The 15,314-nt window shown below is 41.2% G+C and overlaps 2 protein-coding genes across 3 annotated transcripts; both read left to right on the top strand.

The window, feature by feature from the left end:
* The first annotated feature begins 237 nt into the window (after window positions 1-237).
* Window positions 238-8,101, top strand: txlna (taxilin alpha). Of its 2 annotated transcripts, none has more exons than XM_035183367.2 (11): window positions 238-354; window positions 1,300-1,493; window positions 1,837-2,085; window positions 2,215-2,306; window positions 3,326-3,496; window positions 3,998-4,192; window positions 4,327-4,446; window positions 4,555-4,629; window positions 4,731-4,823; window positions 4,920-5,015; window positions 5,470-8,101. In XM_035183367.2, exons 2-11 carry the CDS (start codon window positions 1,310-1,312, stop codon window positions 5,797-5,799), a joined length of 1,605 nt encoding a protein of 534 aa, XP_035039258.1. In that variant the 5' UTR covers window positions 238-354; window positions 1,300-1,309; the 3' UTR covers window positions 5,800-8,101. The 2 variants fall into 2 exon arrangements, with proteins under 2 accessions (XP_035039258.1, XP_035039257.1); XM_035183366.2 differs by having other exon boundaries at window positions 265-404.
* A 1,066-nt stretch (window positions 8,102-9,167) lies between these two features.
* On the top strand, window positions 9,168-14,537 carry eif3i (eukaryotic translation initiation factor 3, subunit I). The gene is made up of 11 exons (XM_035182970.2): window positions 9,168-9,329; window positions 9,714-9,806; window positions 10,400-10,487; window positions 10,631-10,696; window positions 10,830-10,979; window positions 11,602-11,729; window positions 11,988-12,098; window positions 12,732-12,821; window positions 12,923-12,996; window positions 13,913-14,005; window positions 14,101-14,537. The coding sequence occupies exons 1-11, from the start codon at window positions 9,327-9,329 to the stop codon at window positions 14,180-14,182; spliced, it is 978 nt and encodes a 325-aa protein (XP_035038861.1). The 5' UTR covers window positions 9,168-9,326; the 3' UTR covers window positions 14,183-14,537.
* The last annotated feature ends 777 nt before the right edge of the window (window positions 14,538-15,314 follow it).

Raw genomic sequence — 15,314 nt, 5'->3', positions numbered from 1 at the left:
TGGTAGTAAATTCATATATCAGAATACGCTCATATGTAGAAAGACACAATCACATGAAATTGTGTGGGACAGAGCAGTACAGTTAATTTATTGTAAGATAAATTTTATTTTATAAATATACGTACATGCTGCAATAATGGCTGCTATAAAGCTTTACATTTTTTTATATTGCAAAAGAAAACATATAGGTAGTTATTTATGAATCCTGCAGGTGGCAGCACAACACCGAGCTGGGATGTTAACTGCAGAAGAAGAAGTACCCAAAGTTATGACCGGAAGTGTTTTTCTGTCTCACGCTGTTGAGGAAACCCGCAGATCACAGACACATTAGCTGCTTCCTCCTGGAGTCTGCAGGTAAACAACTCTCTCAGAATCTGTGGAGGCGGGATATCATTCAGCGACAAGTACGTACACGGTCCATCCATGGTTGCAGATAATTATGTCACGTACGTGTGAGCTAACACTGGCTAACTGCTAGTCGTGCGAGCTATTCCAGCTGCATCTGGCGGCAAGCTAGCGTTAGCATGTGCTAGCTAACGTGATGGTAGCGAGGGGAAAACGAAAGCTAGAAGAGGCTGGACTGGATGTAGCTGAACTATGTGATCAGATGTGTGAGACCACATCCAAAACTATTCATGTTTTCGCATGTGCGGGGTGTGTTTTTTTGCAACGAGGAGGAAAACCGACCAACCAGCTAATCAACTAACCCAGTTCAAGGGAGGAGGGCTGTGAGAGAATGTCCTTGAAGTTGGCTTTGATCAAACACACACAGTTACTAGAAGAACCATGTCAGTCGGTCTGTGGCTCGTTACACCAAAGTTACACATGACTGTTTGCAGCTTGAGGTTCAAATGCGTTCCAATGTCAGGCTGTCACTTTTCAGCTGACCCTGTAATGAGAATTAAACAATCATTAATCAATACTGATTACAATAATTTCCATCAATAGCAATATAACAAAGGTTCAATACACATCTCACAATAATGAGAAAAGACAGTGTCTAGTATAAATTGAGAGGTGTATCAATATTTAATGTATTTATACAAAAGGAAATAAATGTATGACAGAGATGAAGGGAGCAGTATGTGGATGGTGATAGCAGCTGATGAAATTTTTTATCTTGATATAATCTTTGGCCATTTCATCCAGCCCTAGTTATGTTTCATAATTTGCAGGGATTTCAAATGCACTGAAACAGCTACTTCAAGTCCCACTATGTTTGTTTTTGAGAATAACTAGTAACCCGATGTCCTTGCTGGTGAGCCTACTATCACATTTTTTTTTACATGTTTTCCACAGTAAACCAGAGATGAAAAAACAAGACAGTGATGAGGCTGCCGTCCAGGGGGTTGAGGATTCTCCACCCACAGCGGGAGGGACGGAGTCACCCGTGGCTGCAAAAGACAGCTCGGACAGCAACAGCCCCAAAGAGTCGGAACCACAGACGCCACAGACAGACACGCCTCCACAAGGTGAAGAGGCTGCAAGTGAAGGTAAAGTTCTTCTTCTTCTCAATATGGGTTGTTGACACAACTTTCTCAGTGTCTCAGAAACACGTAACTGCCTGTCGGTCACTGCTGTGGTCAAATCCAGAAAGGGTATTTTATAGGTTATTTTGTAATGGGACACCATCTGTATTGCCTTATTACACATTGAAGACGGCCAACCAATGGCCCTTTTAATAAGCTGTGTATTAGTGCCAATAATAACCTTTTGGTTAAGATGCTTAGACAAACTTTAATAATTTCATAATAGTGAAGCTGATGTGTATTGTTAACGAGGAACAAGTCAAGATTTTTTTTTTTTATGAATGTTTTTTCCCTCCATTGTGTCTAGTTCCAGAAGCAACACTGTCTCGGAGTGACATGGCCGAGCAGCTGAGCCGGCAGCTAGAAGACATCCTCAGTACCTACTGCAGAGACGCCAGCGCTCTACCTAATGGCCAATCACACAGTCCGGAGCTCAACGGTCTGACTGGCGAGAGGGAAGGCGACAAGGCAGAGAAGGGCAAAGTCAATGGAGGTCACAGTGGGGTGGAGAAGGAGCCGAAGAAGACACAGGAGAAGAAGAAAGTGAAGGGTCTGGGTAAGGAAAAGCTCACAGTTTACATTCCAAACTCTTGAGTGTTTGCATACTTTTATGGATAATGTGATACAGCCACACTGTGTAGTTGTGCAGATGTAGACTCTGTCATCTCTGCGTTTGTCTGTGTAGGTAAAGAGATCACCCTCCTGATGCAGACCCTGAACACACTGAGCACACCCGAGGAAAAGCTTACAGGCCTCTGTAAGAAGTATGCGGAACTGGTGAGTGCAGTCTACAAATGGAATTAATACAAAAATAATTGTACTACACTATACTTGAGTTTAAGCTTCTTCTTTTTTTTTATGGACTCAAAATTGTGTGCAAATATATAATATTCATCAGCTTGTAAATCCAGTCTATGAGTGTATGATTAAAAATTACTCTTGAGAAATCAGGTTTTCTTTTCATTTAAATCATTGCTTGGGACAATTAATTTAATATTGAATAATCTTTCCAAAAGAACAGATCTTTTGGATACTGTCACTGCAATCATTAAATAGCAAGGTTGTCCATTTCATTACTTTATATTCATGTAATAAATACACGCCGGAAACTGAGAAGCTCTGACCTCTCTGTCCTGCCAGTGTTGCATTTTGCACGATACAAAGAGAAAAAAAATCACTGTTGCACGAGATGTGACAAACAAAAAGTACACACATTTTCTGTGTAAATGCCAAGGCCTGGAATTTCAATGGGCATCATAATGTTGCGCTGGAAAAGGTGCAGTGTCAGCGTGTAGACTGCCAAATGAAAGTGGAGGAAGTTAGTGCATTCACTCGGATGTCGTGTTTCCATCGCTGCCAATCAAAGCCGGAGCTGATTTTTAAAAATAAATAAATAAAAAAAAACCTGCATCTACTGCAGAGTCATTTTACCTGGGAGTGAATGTGCTACGTAGCACCATTGATGGTTCTACCAGGTCTGTGTGTTCTGTAGGAAGCTTTTTATTGACTTTATTTGTGAATGTAGGTTTGCAAGAGAGACAGTTTGTTTGTAAGTATGTGACGTTAAGACAGAAACAAAACGGCAAAACATAAATATTGGGCTGGATTGATGAGAATTCAAACAGATCAGTATATTTTGACCTTAAAACAGAGAGTCTATGTTCAGAAGATGTCCCATTTAGAAAGGCCAGTTGTTGCTTTGGACCAATGCGTCTGCCAGATGAGTAAATGTAAACACAGGTCTAATGTTAGTTTGACTGTGGATCACTGTATAATGTGTGTTTTGTGTCTGACAGCTGGAAGAGCACCGCAACACCCAGAAACAGATGAGAGTGCTGCAGAAGAAGCAGAACCAGGTGGTCCAGGACAAAGACAACCTGAGGAACGAACACAGCAAGGCCATCCTGGCTCGCAGCAAACTGGAGAGTCTGTGCAGGGAGCTGCAGAGACACAACCGCACACTAAAGGTACACAATACACACCAGTGTGGTGAATATAGACTCTTAACTGCCGCATTGATTTTGTAAATGACTTCTCTGCTGCCACAGTATCTCTGCAGTCCGTCTTCTTTATATTCATCAGTTTGTTTATGTAGACTTTGAAGAGAACACTTGCTGAATCATATTAAATCGTATATTTAAGTTGGTTATACTTAAAACGGAAACAGTTCATGTTCAATTTCAATTCTAATTTGCCTTAGCAATAATGAAAAGCTGTTTTTATCATTGACCACCGTTTTTTTGCTTTTTAAATGGAAAAAATATAATTTAGGCACCAAAACCATTTTAAATATATCTATTTAGCATCTGTATTGAAAAAATAACAAAAGCCACCATGTCCTCTTGCTACAACACAGGTCAGTATACCATAGTGTCATAAGAGTGCGTCACCCATCTGTGCAACTATTTGTGCATTGATCATCACTTCTGGCTGCATTTCTATTGGTTGATTGGTCACTACCTCTGCAGGAGGAAGGGGTGCAAAGGACGCGCGTGGAGGAGGAGAAAAGGAAGGAAGTGACCTCTCACTTCCAGGTGACGCTGAACGACATCCAGTCTCAGATGGAGCAGCACAACGAAAGAAATGCCAGCCTGCGACAGGAGAACACTGAGCTCGCTGAGAAGCTGAAGAAGCTGTATGAACAGTACAAACTGCGGGAGGAGGTGAGTGTGCAGTTTGTGAGCTAGCTTTATTTTCAGCCTGCCTGTTGAATGTGTTCTAACACACTCATGTCTATTTACTTTACCTGGGTGTGAAGCAGGCATTCTAATCTCTCTCCTTGTGTTACCCTCATCAGCACATAGACAAAGTGGTGAAGCACAAAGACCTGCAGCAGCAGCTGGTGGACGCCAAGCTGCACCAGGCTCAGGAGCTGCTGAAGGAGTCAGAGGAGCGCCACGACAGAGAGAAAGACTTTGTAATGATCCACTTCACAGGCGCACATGCATCAACAAAACGTACTTACAAGGACCTGTCCTGATTTTATACCCAAATGTAACTGTCGTATCTGGTGCCTCATCCGCAGCTGCTGAAAGAGGCCGTGGAGTCTCAGAGGATGTGTGAGCTGATGAAGCAGCAGGAAGTGCACCTCAAACAGCAGGTTTCCCACAAGTCCTTATTCTTTTATAGCTCCACTGTGATTGACCTCACGTTGAAAGTGTTTGTTTCTTTTATATGAATCCAAGTTGTTTTGTTTTCCAGCTGTCACTGTACACGGAGAAGTTTGAAGAGTTCCAGACAACTTTGTCCAAAAGCAACGAGGTCTTCACCACATTCAAACAGGAGATGGAGAAGGTGAGGTGCCACAGAGACCGGGAGAAGTGAGACGGAAGGATTGTGTTTTTGTTTTGTTTTCCAGAATGTGATGGTCTTGTTTCCTTGGTGTTACAGATGACTAAAAAGATCAAGAAGCTGGAGAAGGAGACGGCCATGTATCGCTCCAGGTGGGAGAGCAGCAACAAGGCTCTTGTGGAGATGTCAGAGGAGGTAAGGCAGCTTTGCTTTTATTGCTTTTTACTGCCGCTACTACAGAGCTCTTGTCGCCTGTCTATTCCAAGTTTATTGATATTCAACATTTCACACGTCTAAATTCGACACTGCACCTTCGTGGGTGTCAAGCTGATAAGATGAACGGTTCTATACCACAGACGGACAGAAACGTTGAATTAGTAGATAGATTTCAAGAGAAATAAAATCAGCTTTTCCATCGTGCTGTTAAAATACTTTTCTGCTCCTCTCTTAGTTTGAATATTAGTTGTACAGATATTGATGTGTTTTGCAGAAAGTGTTTTGAGAACTTCCTCAAGTCTGTGAATGTTTTATTGGCTTAATAGATTTGAATGTGACAGGGACTATTATTATAAAAGTTTTGAAAATAGTGTCAGTGCAAATTAATTTATAACAAAAAGCATAAAAATACATATTTTGTGTTTGTCTACAGAAATCTGTGCGGGACCGGGAGTTCGATGCTCTTCAGGGTAAAGTCCAGCGGCTGGAGAAGCTGCGGCGGGCACTCAAAGTCGAACGGAACGACCTCAACAAGAAGGTCCAGAACCTGAGCAGTCAGCAAGAGGGCACGACAGGAACCCCCACCTCTGACCCAGGGACCGACTCCCCTTCTCCACCACCCACAGACTCTCTGCTGGAGCCCAGCGCCTGTCCTGTCCCAGAAACCGCCCCCTGCTCCCACTTATGCCATTGTGATCCAGAACTGGACACACACCCGCGACTGGAGGAGGCGACCGCTCAGCCCGTCAGCACGCAGGAATGAGGCAAAGCTGCTCACACGTCTCCCCTCTCCCCTTCCCTGCAACAAGCCACCAGCCTCCAAGCCGATACTCCTCCGCTGAAAGAAACTGATCAAATCTGGTCCGTGGGCCAGTGATCAGAAACTCGCAGCTTTATGTAATTTAGGCAGAAAATCTGATCAACATTTAAAAGAAGGATTCACACGTTAACTCCCTGTGTCCTGTTCAGGCTTTACAGAGCGATGAGAAGATTGTGCCTCATCTGTCAGCACATTTACATGCACATTATAAATCAGTTACTGTGAATAGCTCGACGAAGATAATAGTATCATTGTAGCAATTTCATGCTTTGCAAAAAGTCGATTTCCCAGTATGAGATTTCTAATGGTTCAATCATTGGTCAGGTTCATTTCCTATCTCTAATCAAGTAAATTGTCTTTCAGTTTGAGAGCAGGACTTTGATAATTTTTGGGACAATTATTGATTTCATATTTAGATTTTGTCTCTCACTCAAACCCTGCGCTCGCACTCAAACACACTCTGCTTGTGCTTGGATTTCCAGAGCTTCAGCTCTTCTCGTGCTCACGCTGCTTCTGTTTGCAGGTGAAACATCTCAGATTTCTCCTCTGCTCTCAGATTTCTCCTCTGTGCTCAGATTTTTTTGTGCAACTAGTCTGTCAAGAGTCCACATCCAATAGAATGGCAGGTGTTGTGACGACTGATGAAATTGCCCCACCCTCATTTTGGTGACATCAGCCGTTGCTGCCGTTCTCATGATTACAGGGGGGGGAGACAGGGCGGTGTCTATTTGTGTTTTATCGTTGCTAGAAACACTGTTCCTGTAACGGAAACACTTAAAGAATGAAGGTGGTGTTGTTTTTCTTCAAGCACAACAATGTAAAGGGCAGGAGTGCCTGAGCCCAGTGAAAGGAAACATCTTAGCAACCAAATGTCTCCCCAACAAATTATACATATGATGGATACATATCAGTCATTTAGGAAATGTACTTATTCAGCTCTATAATGCGCATCCTATTTTCACCTTTGTCTCTTAAGACCACCCTTCACGGGATAGATTATTGGTGTGTGTGTAAATGTACTGACTCCTCTGCGTTGTGCTGTTTTACGACACATTCCCCTTTTTTGACTCACATCACACATTGAACTGCTTCACAAGATTAATAACAGTGCTGCTTCGGATGACGCAAGCCTAACAGGTTCACAGCAAGAACAGCCATCACGGGGTAAATGATGCGTGTGTGTCCCTGTGCGTGCGTGTCCATTCAGTGTCTCATTTGCATCATGAGTGACAATTTCCTTGAAGCCAACTAGAGTAACTTATAGTAACAAATAATGTCTGTACGGCGCTTAAAACTTTTGAGTTTTCCTTTCTTGCTGGTAAACCATTTTAGGGAACAGTTCTTTTGTGTTTTTTCTGTTTTTGTCACACTGCTCCATTTACGGTGTTTGATTTTTGTGATCTGTATTTATTGTTTCAAGCATAATAAGATATTGAAATGTATGTTATTCTTACAGAGCACCATTTTAAAATAGAAATTGGTTTATTTTCTATTCATTTAGACAAGTTTATAAAAACTGTATTTTATTTTCAATGTTTCATTCCGAACCTTTCCGGGTTCATTTCCCCTCTATTTAGTTTGAGATGTTTTTTCACTCTTAAAGACCTTGTAAACACGACCACTTCAGACTTGTTTAACTCCCGTCTTTATGTCATTGTGGGTGGTTGGGTGGGTTATGTGGCTACGTGGCTAAGATTGTCTCCTCCCAGCCCCGGTAATTGCAGTAGCTTGTTATCAGGTTTTAACCAGTGAATGTTCAAGGACCTCTATGCAATGATTGCCTTTTGGTTTTATTCTATGGCAGTTTGAACTGACGAGCACTTAGCTAAGAATGTATATTCATGATATCCACTGTCCTGCATGGATGTACTGTATAAACAGACAACAGAATCTCACGTTATCTTTGTTTCTAATTTCGAAGCTGGGGAATAAGGAGGAAAGAATTTCTGAATTATAGTTTTCACTCTCAAACTTTTCCAATTTTTCTCGTGTAATATTTAACATGTAGCGTTGATAACAAAGTGATCACTGATAGAATCTGTCATTTCCAATTGAAATAGAAACAACAAACCTGATTTCTTCCATTATCCCATTGGATTATCATTGTATCTCCAGTCCTGTGTTGGAGATGAAGGCTCATTGAACATGTGAAGGAACCAAAGATGCTTCCCTCTTTTTGTCTTTTGCAGTACTTTTATCTGGCTGTGTATATTTTGTTCCTTGTTAAATAAAAGATGTAATAGTGTATAGGACTTGTTGACTCATTTAAAAAAGATCTGTAAACAAATTGTAACCAGCTGAAGTGACTTACTTCTGCTTTTTTTAAGTCTGAAAAATGCTCATCGCTGCTGGAAGATTTCGTTTGCTCCGACTGAGCTGTGAAAACAACCGAGCACCTGTGGAAATGGAATTTGTAGTTTATGAAAATAGTCACGTGTGTAGGAGTAAGTTTGAAGTCACAGAGAAAAATGCTTTAGGAGTTGCAAACTTGTAGATTTTTTTTTTTTGTCCTGCAAATACAACACAACAGTTACAACATCTCTAACTCCTCATTACAGCTGCACAAATCCTATGTTACCAATCACAAACTGAGAAACTCCACAGTTGCTGCAGCAAATATGTTGCAAAACACATTCACACCTGTAACAAAGATCGTGAAAGCATTTGACAAAATGTGAACATCCACAGAACAGTCTGTTAGTGAGAGGAAGAAATCTACACACAATACAAAGTAGGATTAAGAGAAACAGGAGTAAATGGATAAGAAGAGGTGGCCCATTATACAGGGTTTTCCTGGTTGAAAATTAGGCAGGGGCGGTTCAGAGTCCTCAGCTCAGTCTTATAACATTCATACCTCGCGCTTATGAAAAAATCCTTAAGAGGTGGCAAAGAATTTTTACCTCAATCTTATTTATGGTGATCCTCACTAACTGAATATCAGATTTCAGAAGATTTTACTGGAGAAAGTTAGAGAAAATTAAAGGGAGAAAAATCTGCTAAATTTTCACTATATCACTCACACCTTGCTCCTATTAAATATCATTTAAAAAATCCCTTATCACCTCTTAAGGATTTTTTTAAATAATACAAAAGCACCATGACAGACATTTGATATACTTATGTCTTAATTCAATTGTTTTAATGACTCATCTTACTCTACTTGACATTTCAGTCCCATTTATTTTGTTATTTTCTATTAAATCTCTTTTGCTGTTACTGTGATGAGCTGATGGTTAAATGTTATTTACTGTACGAACAGTGAATATCTTTCAGAGTGAGTTCAATGACTCCAGCAGGTGGCAGTAAGTGCACCACGGACGCAAGCGGCACCTCAAACAAGAAGTAGAAGAAGAAAGCTACTTCCTTTTCCGCCACAGCTCCGGCGCCTGTAACACGAGTGTTCATCTTTTCTCTCTTTGAGGCGACGCAGAGAACAAACCGGACAGAGTGGCAGCTCACAGCCGGTAACAATGGTTAGTGTGTTTTTTCTTTTAATAAAACCCAGCGAGTTTGATTCTGCCCAGAAGTCCGCTCGCTGTCTAACCCGCAGCGTTAGCTTCGGTGTAGCTAGCATGTCTGTCCCGGCTAACGTTAGCTTAGCTTCTGAATGAGTCAACGTTGAGGTGAACGTGAGCTGGTTGGTGTTAGCTGCTCGATGGAGGTGATGCGGAGGGATTCAATGTCTGTAACTTTTATATAAAAACAAACCAGTGAATGATGCGTCGGTGTGAGTGAGCACAGACGACGGCATCCATGCGTCTTCGTGCGAGCACCTGACCAGATCCAAGCGGCTCCTGCCCCTGTAGTTTACAGCTGTTGTTCTCCGCATCTGTTTCAACGTCCATCCCTCCCCACAGAGACCCATCCTGCTGCAGGGCCACGAGAGGTCCATCACCCAAATCAAGTACAACAGGGAGGGAGACCTGCTGTTCTCAGTAGCTAAAGACACGGTGAGTTGACTGCTCCTTTCAGCAAGAACATCTGCAATTCAAGACCATAATACATATAAGACCAATGTCAAGAACGACAGACACGAAGGAATATCAGAGCCTGAGAATCACTGACACATCCCCATAGTAAATGATGAGGTGAAGTAGCCTAGGACAGAATATTTCTTAGAATGTCAAGTTATCTCTCAAACTACAGGCAGAGACTGTTGGTTTCCTGAGATCGATTCTGACGTTTGTAGACTCAGTTATCACTTCCACGCTGATCTTATTTGTATTTTTGTTACCGCTAATAATTGTATAATTGCGAAAGTACTACAACTTGCTGTCAAAACATTTCTTTTAAAAACAAACAAAATTTAACATGCAAATGTATCTTTATCTCAGATCTACCTCAACATATTTCAGACCCAGTACATTACATTTTAATATATTTAAGTCTTGTTTTTAAGGCCTTTAATTCAGATGATTGACTTTATAACGCCCAGCAGAAACCCTGGTTGATATCAGGTCATGTTCTGATTCCTGTTGTTATCACGGTGCAAGTGTATTTTGCAACTTATCCACTGCATCTTCTCCAATGTCGCTCTCCACAGGTTACCAACGTGTGGTACTCTGTCAATGGCGAGAGGCTGGGCACCTACAATGGACACACAGGAGCTGTGTGGTGTGTCGACTGTGACTGTATCCTTTTCAACAACTTTACTTTGTTTTCTCACAATCATATACAGTATATAATGTTTGAGCTCATATTCCAGTGATGCAGTGTCTCTAGCTCTACTAGCTGATGTCGTACATGTTTGGTTCCTTAACATGACGTCTCTCAGGGGACACTAAAAACGTTTTGACAGGATCAGCCGACAACAGCTGTCGACTGTGGGACTGCCAGACCGGTAGGTCAAATCTAGCTGCAGACTGTCTCAGCTGAGTTAGATTTCACTTTCTACAGATTTCAACGTTGCAGCTGTAGTTTGAGATCCTACAACCACTTAACCTGCTGCTCCTCCGTCCCACTGTGCTGCACAGGTAAACAGCTGGCTCTGCTCCAGACCAACTCTGCTGTCAGGACGTGCGGCTTCGACTTCAGCGGCAACATCATCATGTTCTCCACAGACAAGCAGATGGGTTACCAGTGTTTCCTGAACTTCTTCGACCTGAGGGATCCACAGCAGATCGGTACATGTCACACACTGCACTTAAACAGTTCTCACTCAGCAGTGACTTCAATTATTTTACCTTAAATATAGATCAGACCAGCTCTTATTAGCATTTGTCTTGGGTTACTTTATACATGGATTGTATCAAATTTGTATTAACAAGTCATAATTGCACTGCTATTTGGTGTAAGCTAATATATGGCTATTTTGTAACATTAAGAGAGATTGTTAGATGTTTGTTGTTTGAGGAAAATTTAACCAATTTTAAAATGTACGTTTTTGTAATTAACTGTTATAATCACTCACAATGTTATTTTTTATATTGGGGGGGTATCCAAACTGTTTGGATAAAGATTGAGCTTGAAAAGAGCTTTTAAACTATTTGTGAACCATTTCTCTGTGACCTATATTAAAAGACAAATAACCCGTCAGTCAGCTCACTAACTAGGATCCATGACACATGAGATTTCAGTTCTCTAAGTTTCTCGTGTGACCAAACCATCATTTCATTAAGATCTGTGATGGTGAGTCTCCAAAGTGTGATGATTTGACATGGAATGACCCAGTAACACTGCTGGAGAATACATTGATCAGCAGGATCTTCTCAGTGGAATAACAAGCGAATCCCTCCATCTCTGCAGAGGACAACCAGCCGTACCTGTCGCTACCCTGCAACGATCACAAGATCACCAGTGCAGTGTGGGGGCCTCTGGGAGAGTTCGTCATCGCTGGTCACGAGAACGGAGAGTTCAACCAGTTCAGCGCCAAGGTACTGGTCACATATGGGAATGTAATAAAGTGACTGCAAAAAATCTGAAACTGGTTATGGACACCAGAGCTATAAATGATTCAGATGGAGAATAAGTACTTAATTTGCCAGAAAATATGTATTAGTATATTTCATTGAGTAAGGATGTAAAGCATATACATACAAGTGTAAAGGCACAGGTAACCAGGAAGTCGGGAGAGAGCCATTTTGAAGCAAAGTTTCCACTAGCATGTCCTGATGCCTGTTATTTGTGGACAGTCTGGAGAGATCCTGAAGAAGGCCAAGGAGCACACCAAACAGATCAATGACATCCAGACATCTGTGGACCTCACAATGTTCGTCAGTGCCTCAAAAGACAACAGCGCCAAGGTAAGAACTGTCAACTCGCCGGGCTTACTAATGCCAATGTAATCACACAGTTCTGTTTGTGGTTAAAGTTGCATATAATGACCAAACATAATTCCACAAGCAATGTTAGTTATACTTGAAAATTGTCCTGTGTCATTTACCAGCATTTCAGTCATTTTGTGTGAGTTGGACAAGACACTACACCCAGTGTTTATTACAGTGTTTACAACTGCTGGTGGAACAAACCGACTAGTTAATAATAATAACTACCTTTCAAAACAGCCGTTGCAAAGTACTTTACCATGAGGACAAATAAAAACCAGAAGACAAAACCTCAAAGACGAGCAAAATAATTCAACAGCAATTTAAATTAAAGACTGAATGATGAGGGATTAACGAAACATAAGTAATACCATTAAGTACCATTGAATCTATTACCCTTGCGCTCTGAACTTTGACAAGAGCAAGAAGGGGAACTTGGTGCAACACTGCTAAGCATAAGACTATTTAACCATGTCAGTGTATCATATTGATGTATTCACTGAGCATTATTGCTATGCCTGTTCATAGTTAGTTGTTGTTAGTGTATCACCATCACCCTCTGTCTGATATCCCACTGTCACTGAGCATGTGGTGTCTTCTGTTTCCTCTCAGCTCTTTGACTCCGCTACTCTCGACCACATCAAGACGTTCAAGACAGAGAGAAATGTCAACTCTGCTGCCATCTCCCCCATTATGGATCATGTAAGAGAAAACTTTGACAGTACATGTGTCCTACTGCCACAAAAAACTGTCTAGCTCCATTGACCTGTAACACTTGTGTTCGGTGTGTGTGTTTGAATCAGGTGGTGATGGGAGGTGGGCAGGAAGCCATGGAGGTCACCACGACCTCCACCAGGATTGGCAAGTTTGAGGCCAGGTGAGGTCGAGAAAGATAACCTCTCTGCTTTAAACCTAATGTTTAACATCAGGTGCTTTTTTATTTCCACTATACTGGGCACAGTTCATTATGACGGATTAGTAGGACCATATTGAAGATTGTGAGATAAAGTTGTAATATTACGACCATAAAGATGTAATTTAAGGAGAATAAAGTCACAATATCATGAGAATAAAGAAACATTTTTATGGAAATTAGCAGCAAGGAGAAACTGCTAGCTGGAGTTTGAAGGAGTTAAACTCCAGCTAGCAGTTTCTCCTTGCCGCTTATTAGTTGGATCAAAAATATTGAATGGGATGTCATTGATTCCTGAGAAACTATGAAACTACTGAGCATCACACAGATGTTGCCACCGCCAGCCTCACAGTCGACCACAAACATTTCTTCCTCCACAAAAGAGCCAATTTCCTCCAAGTCTGTTTTGTTTTCAGAATAGAAAACAATCTTTCCAAAGTCCTGATACTTATGATAATGTGGTGCTGATAAGCCAAAAGATTAAACATTTTATTGTTCAACTAAAGTATAACTTAAGATGCTACACATTCCTCATCTTAACACAGGCGACAGACTGATCTTCTGATAGTCACCCTCTTACGCAGCCTAAAATTCTGAATTTATTCTTGTATTATGACTTTATTCTTGAAAATTAACAACTTTGCTCTCATAAAATTCTGACTTAATTCTCTCAATAATACAACTTGTTCTCATAAAATTATGACTTTATTCTTGTAATATTAAGACTTCATTTCTCTAAATGTCAAGAATTCCCCCCTTCAAGTGGCCCTAATACTATTTTGTAGTTTATAGATTTATACCACGCAACAACGTAATTCTTTGTTCACTAATCACATGGTATAATACCAGTGTGATAACATGACTTCTTTCCTATCCCCAGGTTCTTCCACGCTGCCTATGAGGAGGAGTTTGGCAGAGTCAAAGGACATTTCGGCCCCATCAACTGTGTGGCGTTCCACCCCGATGGCAAGAGGTAGGAGACCGATTAGCTTCTCAAAGAACACAGGTGTCAAACACAAAGTAGTCGCCGTAATAATGTGTTTGTGCTCCTGTGCTTGTCGTCTACAGTTACAGCAGTGGAGGAGAGGACGGATACGTAAGGATTCATTACTTTGACCCACAGTACTTTGACTTTGAACTGGAGGCATAAGAAGAATCAGGCTCCTCGACTCCACAGCTCCAACCACCGCAACACTCGGCCCAGTCAGGAAGAGGGAGGTCGCCGGTCACAAGAGCTATTTGACTGCTTCTCAGTTAAGAGTGTGGTGTGTTTTTAAAAGGCTGTTTTTTGTAATAACACTTGGAAACTGTCTCGGTGATATCAGAAGCATAAGAGTAAAAACTTTTGTATCCTTGATCTGCAACGTTTAGCGTGACTGGACTTTAAGCCACACCCCCTGATTCCGAACTTTGTTTAATCTGCTTCTACAACCGAGTAGAATTTGACTTATTAACACTGTTGTAAGCCATTCCACCATGAATCACCATAAAAATTACCTATTGAAGTCATGTCTTTGTGATCTGTGGATCTCTTAGTCCTTAAACTATAAACTCCCAATACCAGAACTACCAAGTCCACCCCAAGGTTATCTGTGTGAAGTAGTTTTTGTGTAGTACGCAGATGAAAACATAACATCTCTGGCGGAGGTACTAAATAAAATATTAACAACCTGCTGGAATTGAAAACAAAAAGCAGCGGTAGGGTTTGTGTTGAGGCACGTTCAATCACAACGTTATGCAGTTTTGTTAGTTTCCTGGTTGAATGACATGTTTATGTGCAGCAGTTACGTTCATGGAGGTATGTTTTCTCCCGCTTAGTGGGTGTTTAAAAGGTGACACCCAATCAACAGCTGTGGGTATAAACCGTGCCGTAAACTTTAAGCTATTCTGAGAAACTGCTCAAAGTTTTGGTTTTCAGCAGATGGAAATGTGAAAAGAAAAACATTAAAAAGCTAAAACTTTAAAAGATTTGCTTTGCCTTTGAAACTGGATATGACAGGAAATAAGATCATTTGTCAACAAGTAAATAACTTTTCCATCTATATTTAGTATTCCTGATGCGAATCACGATGCATTTCATCAGTCTATGACAACACATCCGACTCTAGGGAAAGTACACAAACGTCACACCCATTCTTAAATGGTGGCATATGTTGCACCCGGCCATAATGGGTTAAAAGGTGTTGCACTCTATAGATTCTAAAGTTGCCTACAAATGTGGCAGCTACTTGGTGCACATCAATTGAAGCTGTTGGAAGCAGCTATTCCAGTTGGCAAAAGCA

Source organism: Hippoglossus stenolepis, chromosome 17 (assembly GCF_022539355.2).
Source record: "Hippoglossus stenolepis isolate QCI-W04-F060 chromosome 17, HSTE1.2, whole genome shotgun sequence".
NCBI classification, from domain to species: Eukaryota; Metazoa; Chordata; class Actinopteri; order Pleuronectiformes; family Pleuronectidae; genus Hippoglossus; species Hippoglossus stenolepis.
Note: the sequence above shows the minus strand (reverse complement) of the source record. Positions and strands in the feature narration are given on the sequence as shown.

Bases quoted from the DNA above. Each gene is read 5' to 3' on its own strand.
- txlna (XM_035183367.2), top strand. From the start codon at position 1,310: ATGAAAAAACAAGACAGTGATGAGGCTGCCGTCCAGGGGGTTGAGGAT. The intron at 3,497-3,997 runs GTACACAATACA...CTACCTCTGCAG, and splicing joins GACACAACCGCACACTAAAG to GAGGAAGGGGTGCAAAGGAC. The intron at 5,016-5,469 runs GTAAGGCAGCTT...GTTTGTCTACAG, and splicing joins TTGTGGAGATGTCAGAGGAG to AAATCTGTGCGGGACCGGGA.
- eif3i (XM_035182970.2), top strand. The intron at 12,099-12,731 runs GTAAGAACTGTC...GTTTCCTCTCAG, and splicing joins CAAAAGACAACAGCGCCAAG to CTCTTTGACTCCGCTACTCT. The intron at 12,822-12,922 runs GTAAGAGAAAAC...TGTTTGAATCAG, and splicing joins TCTCCCCCATTATGGATCAT to GTGGTGATGGGAGGTGGGCA.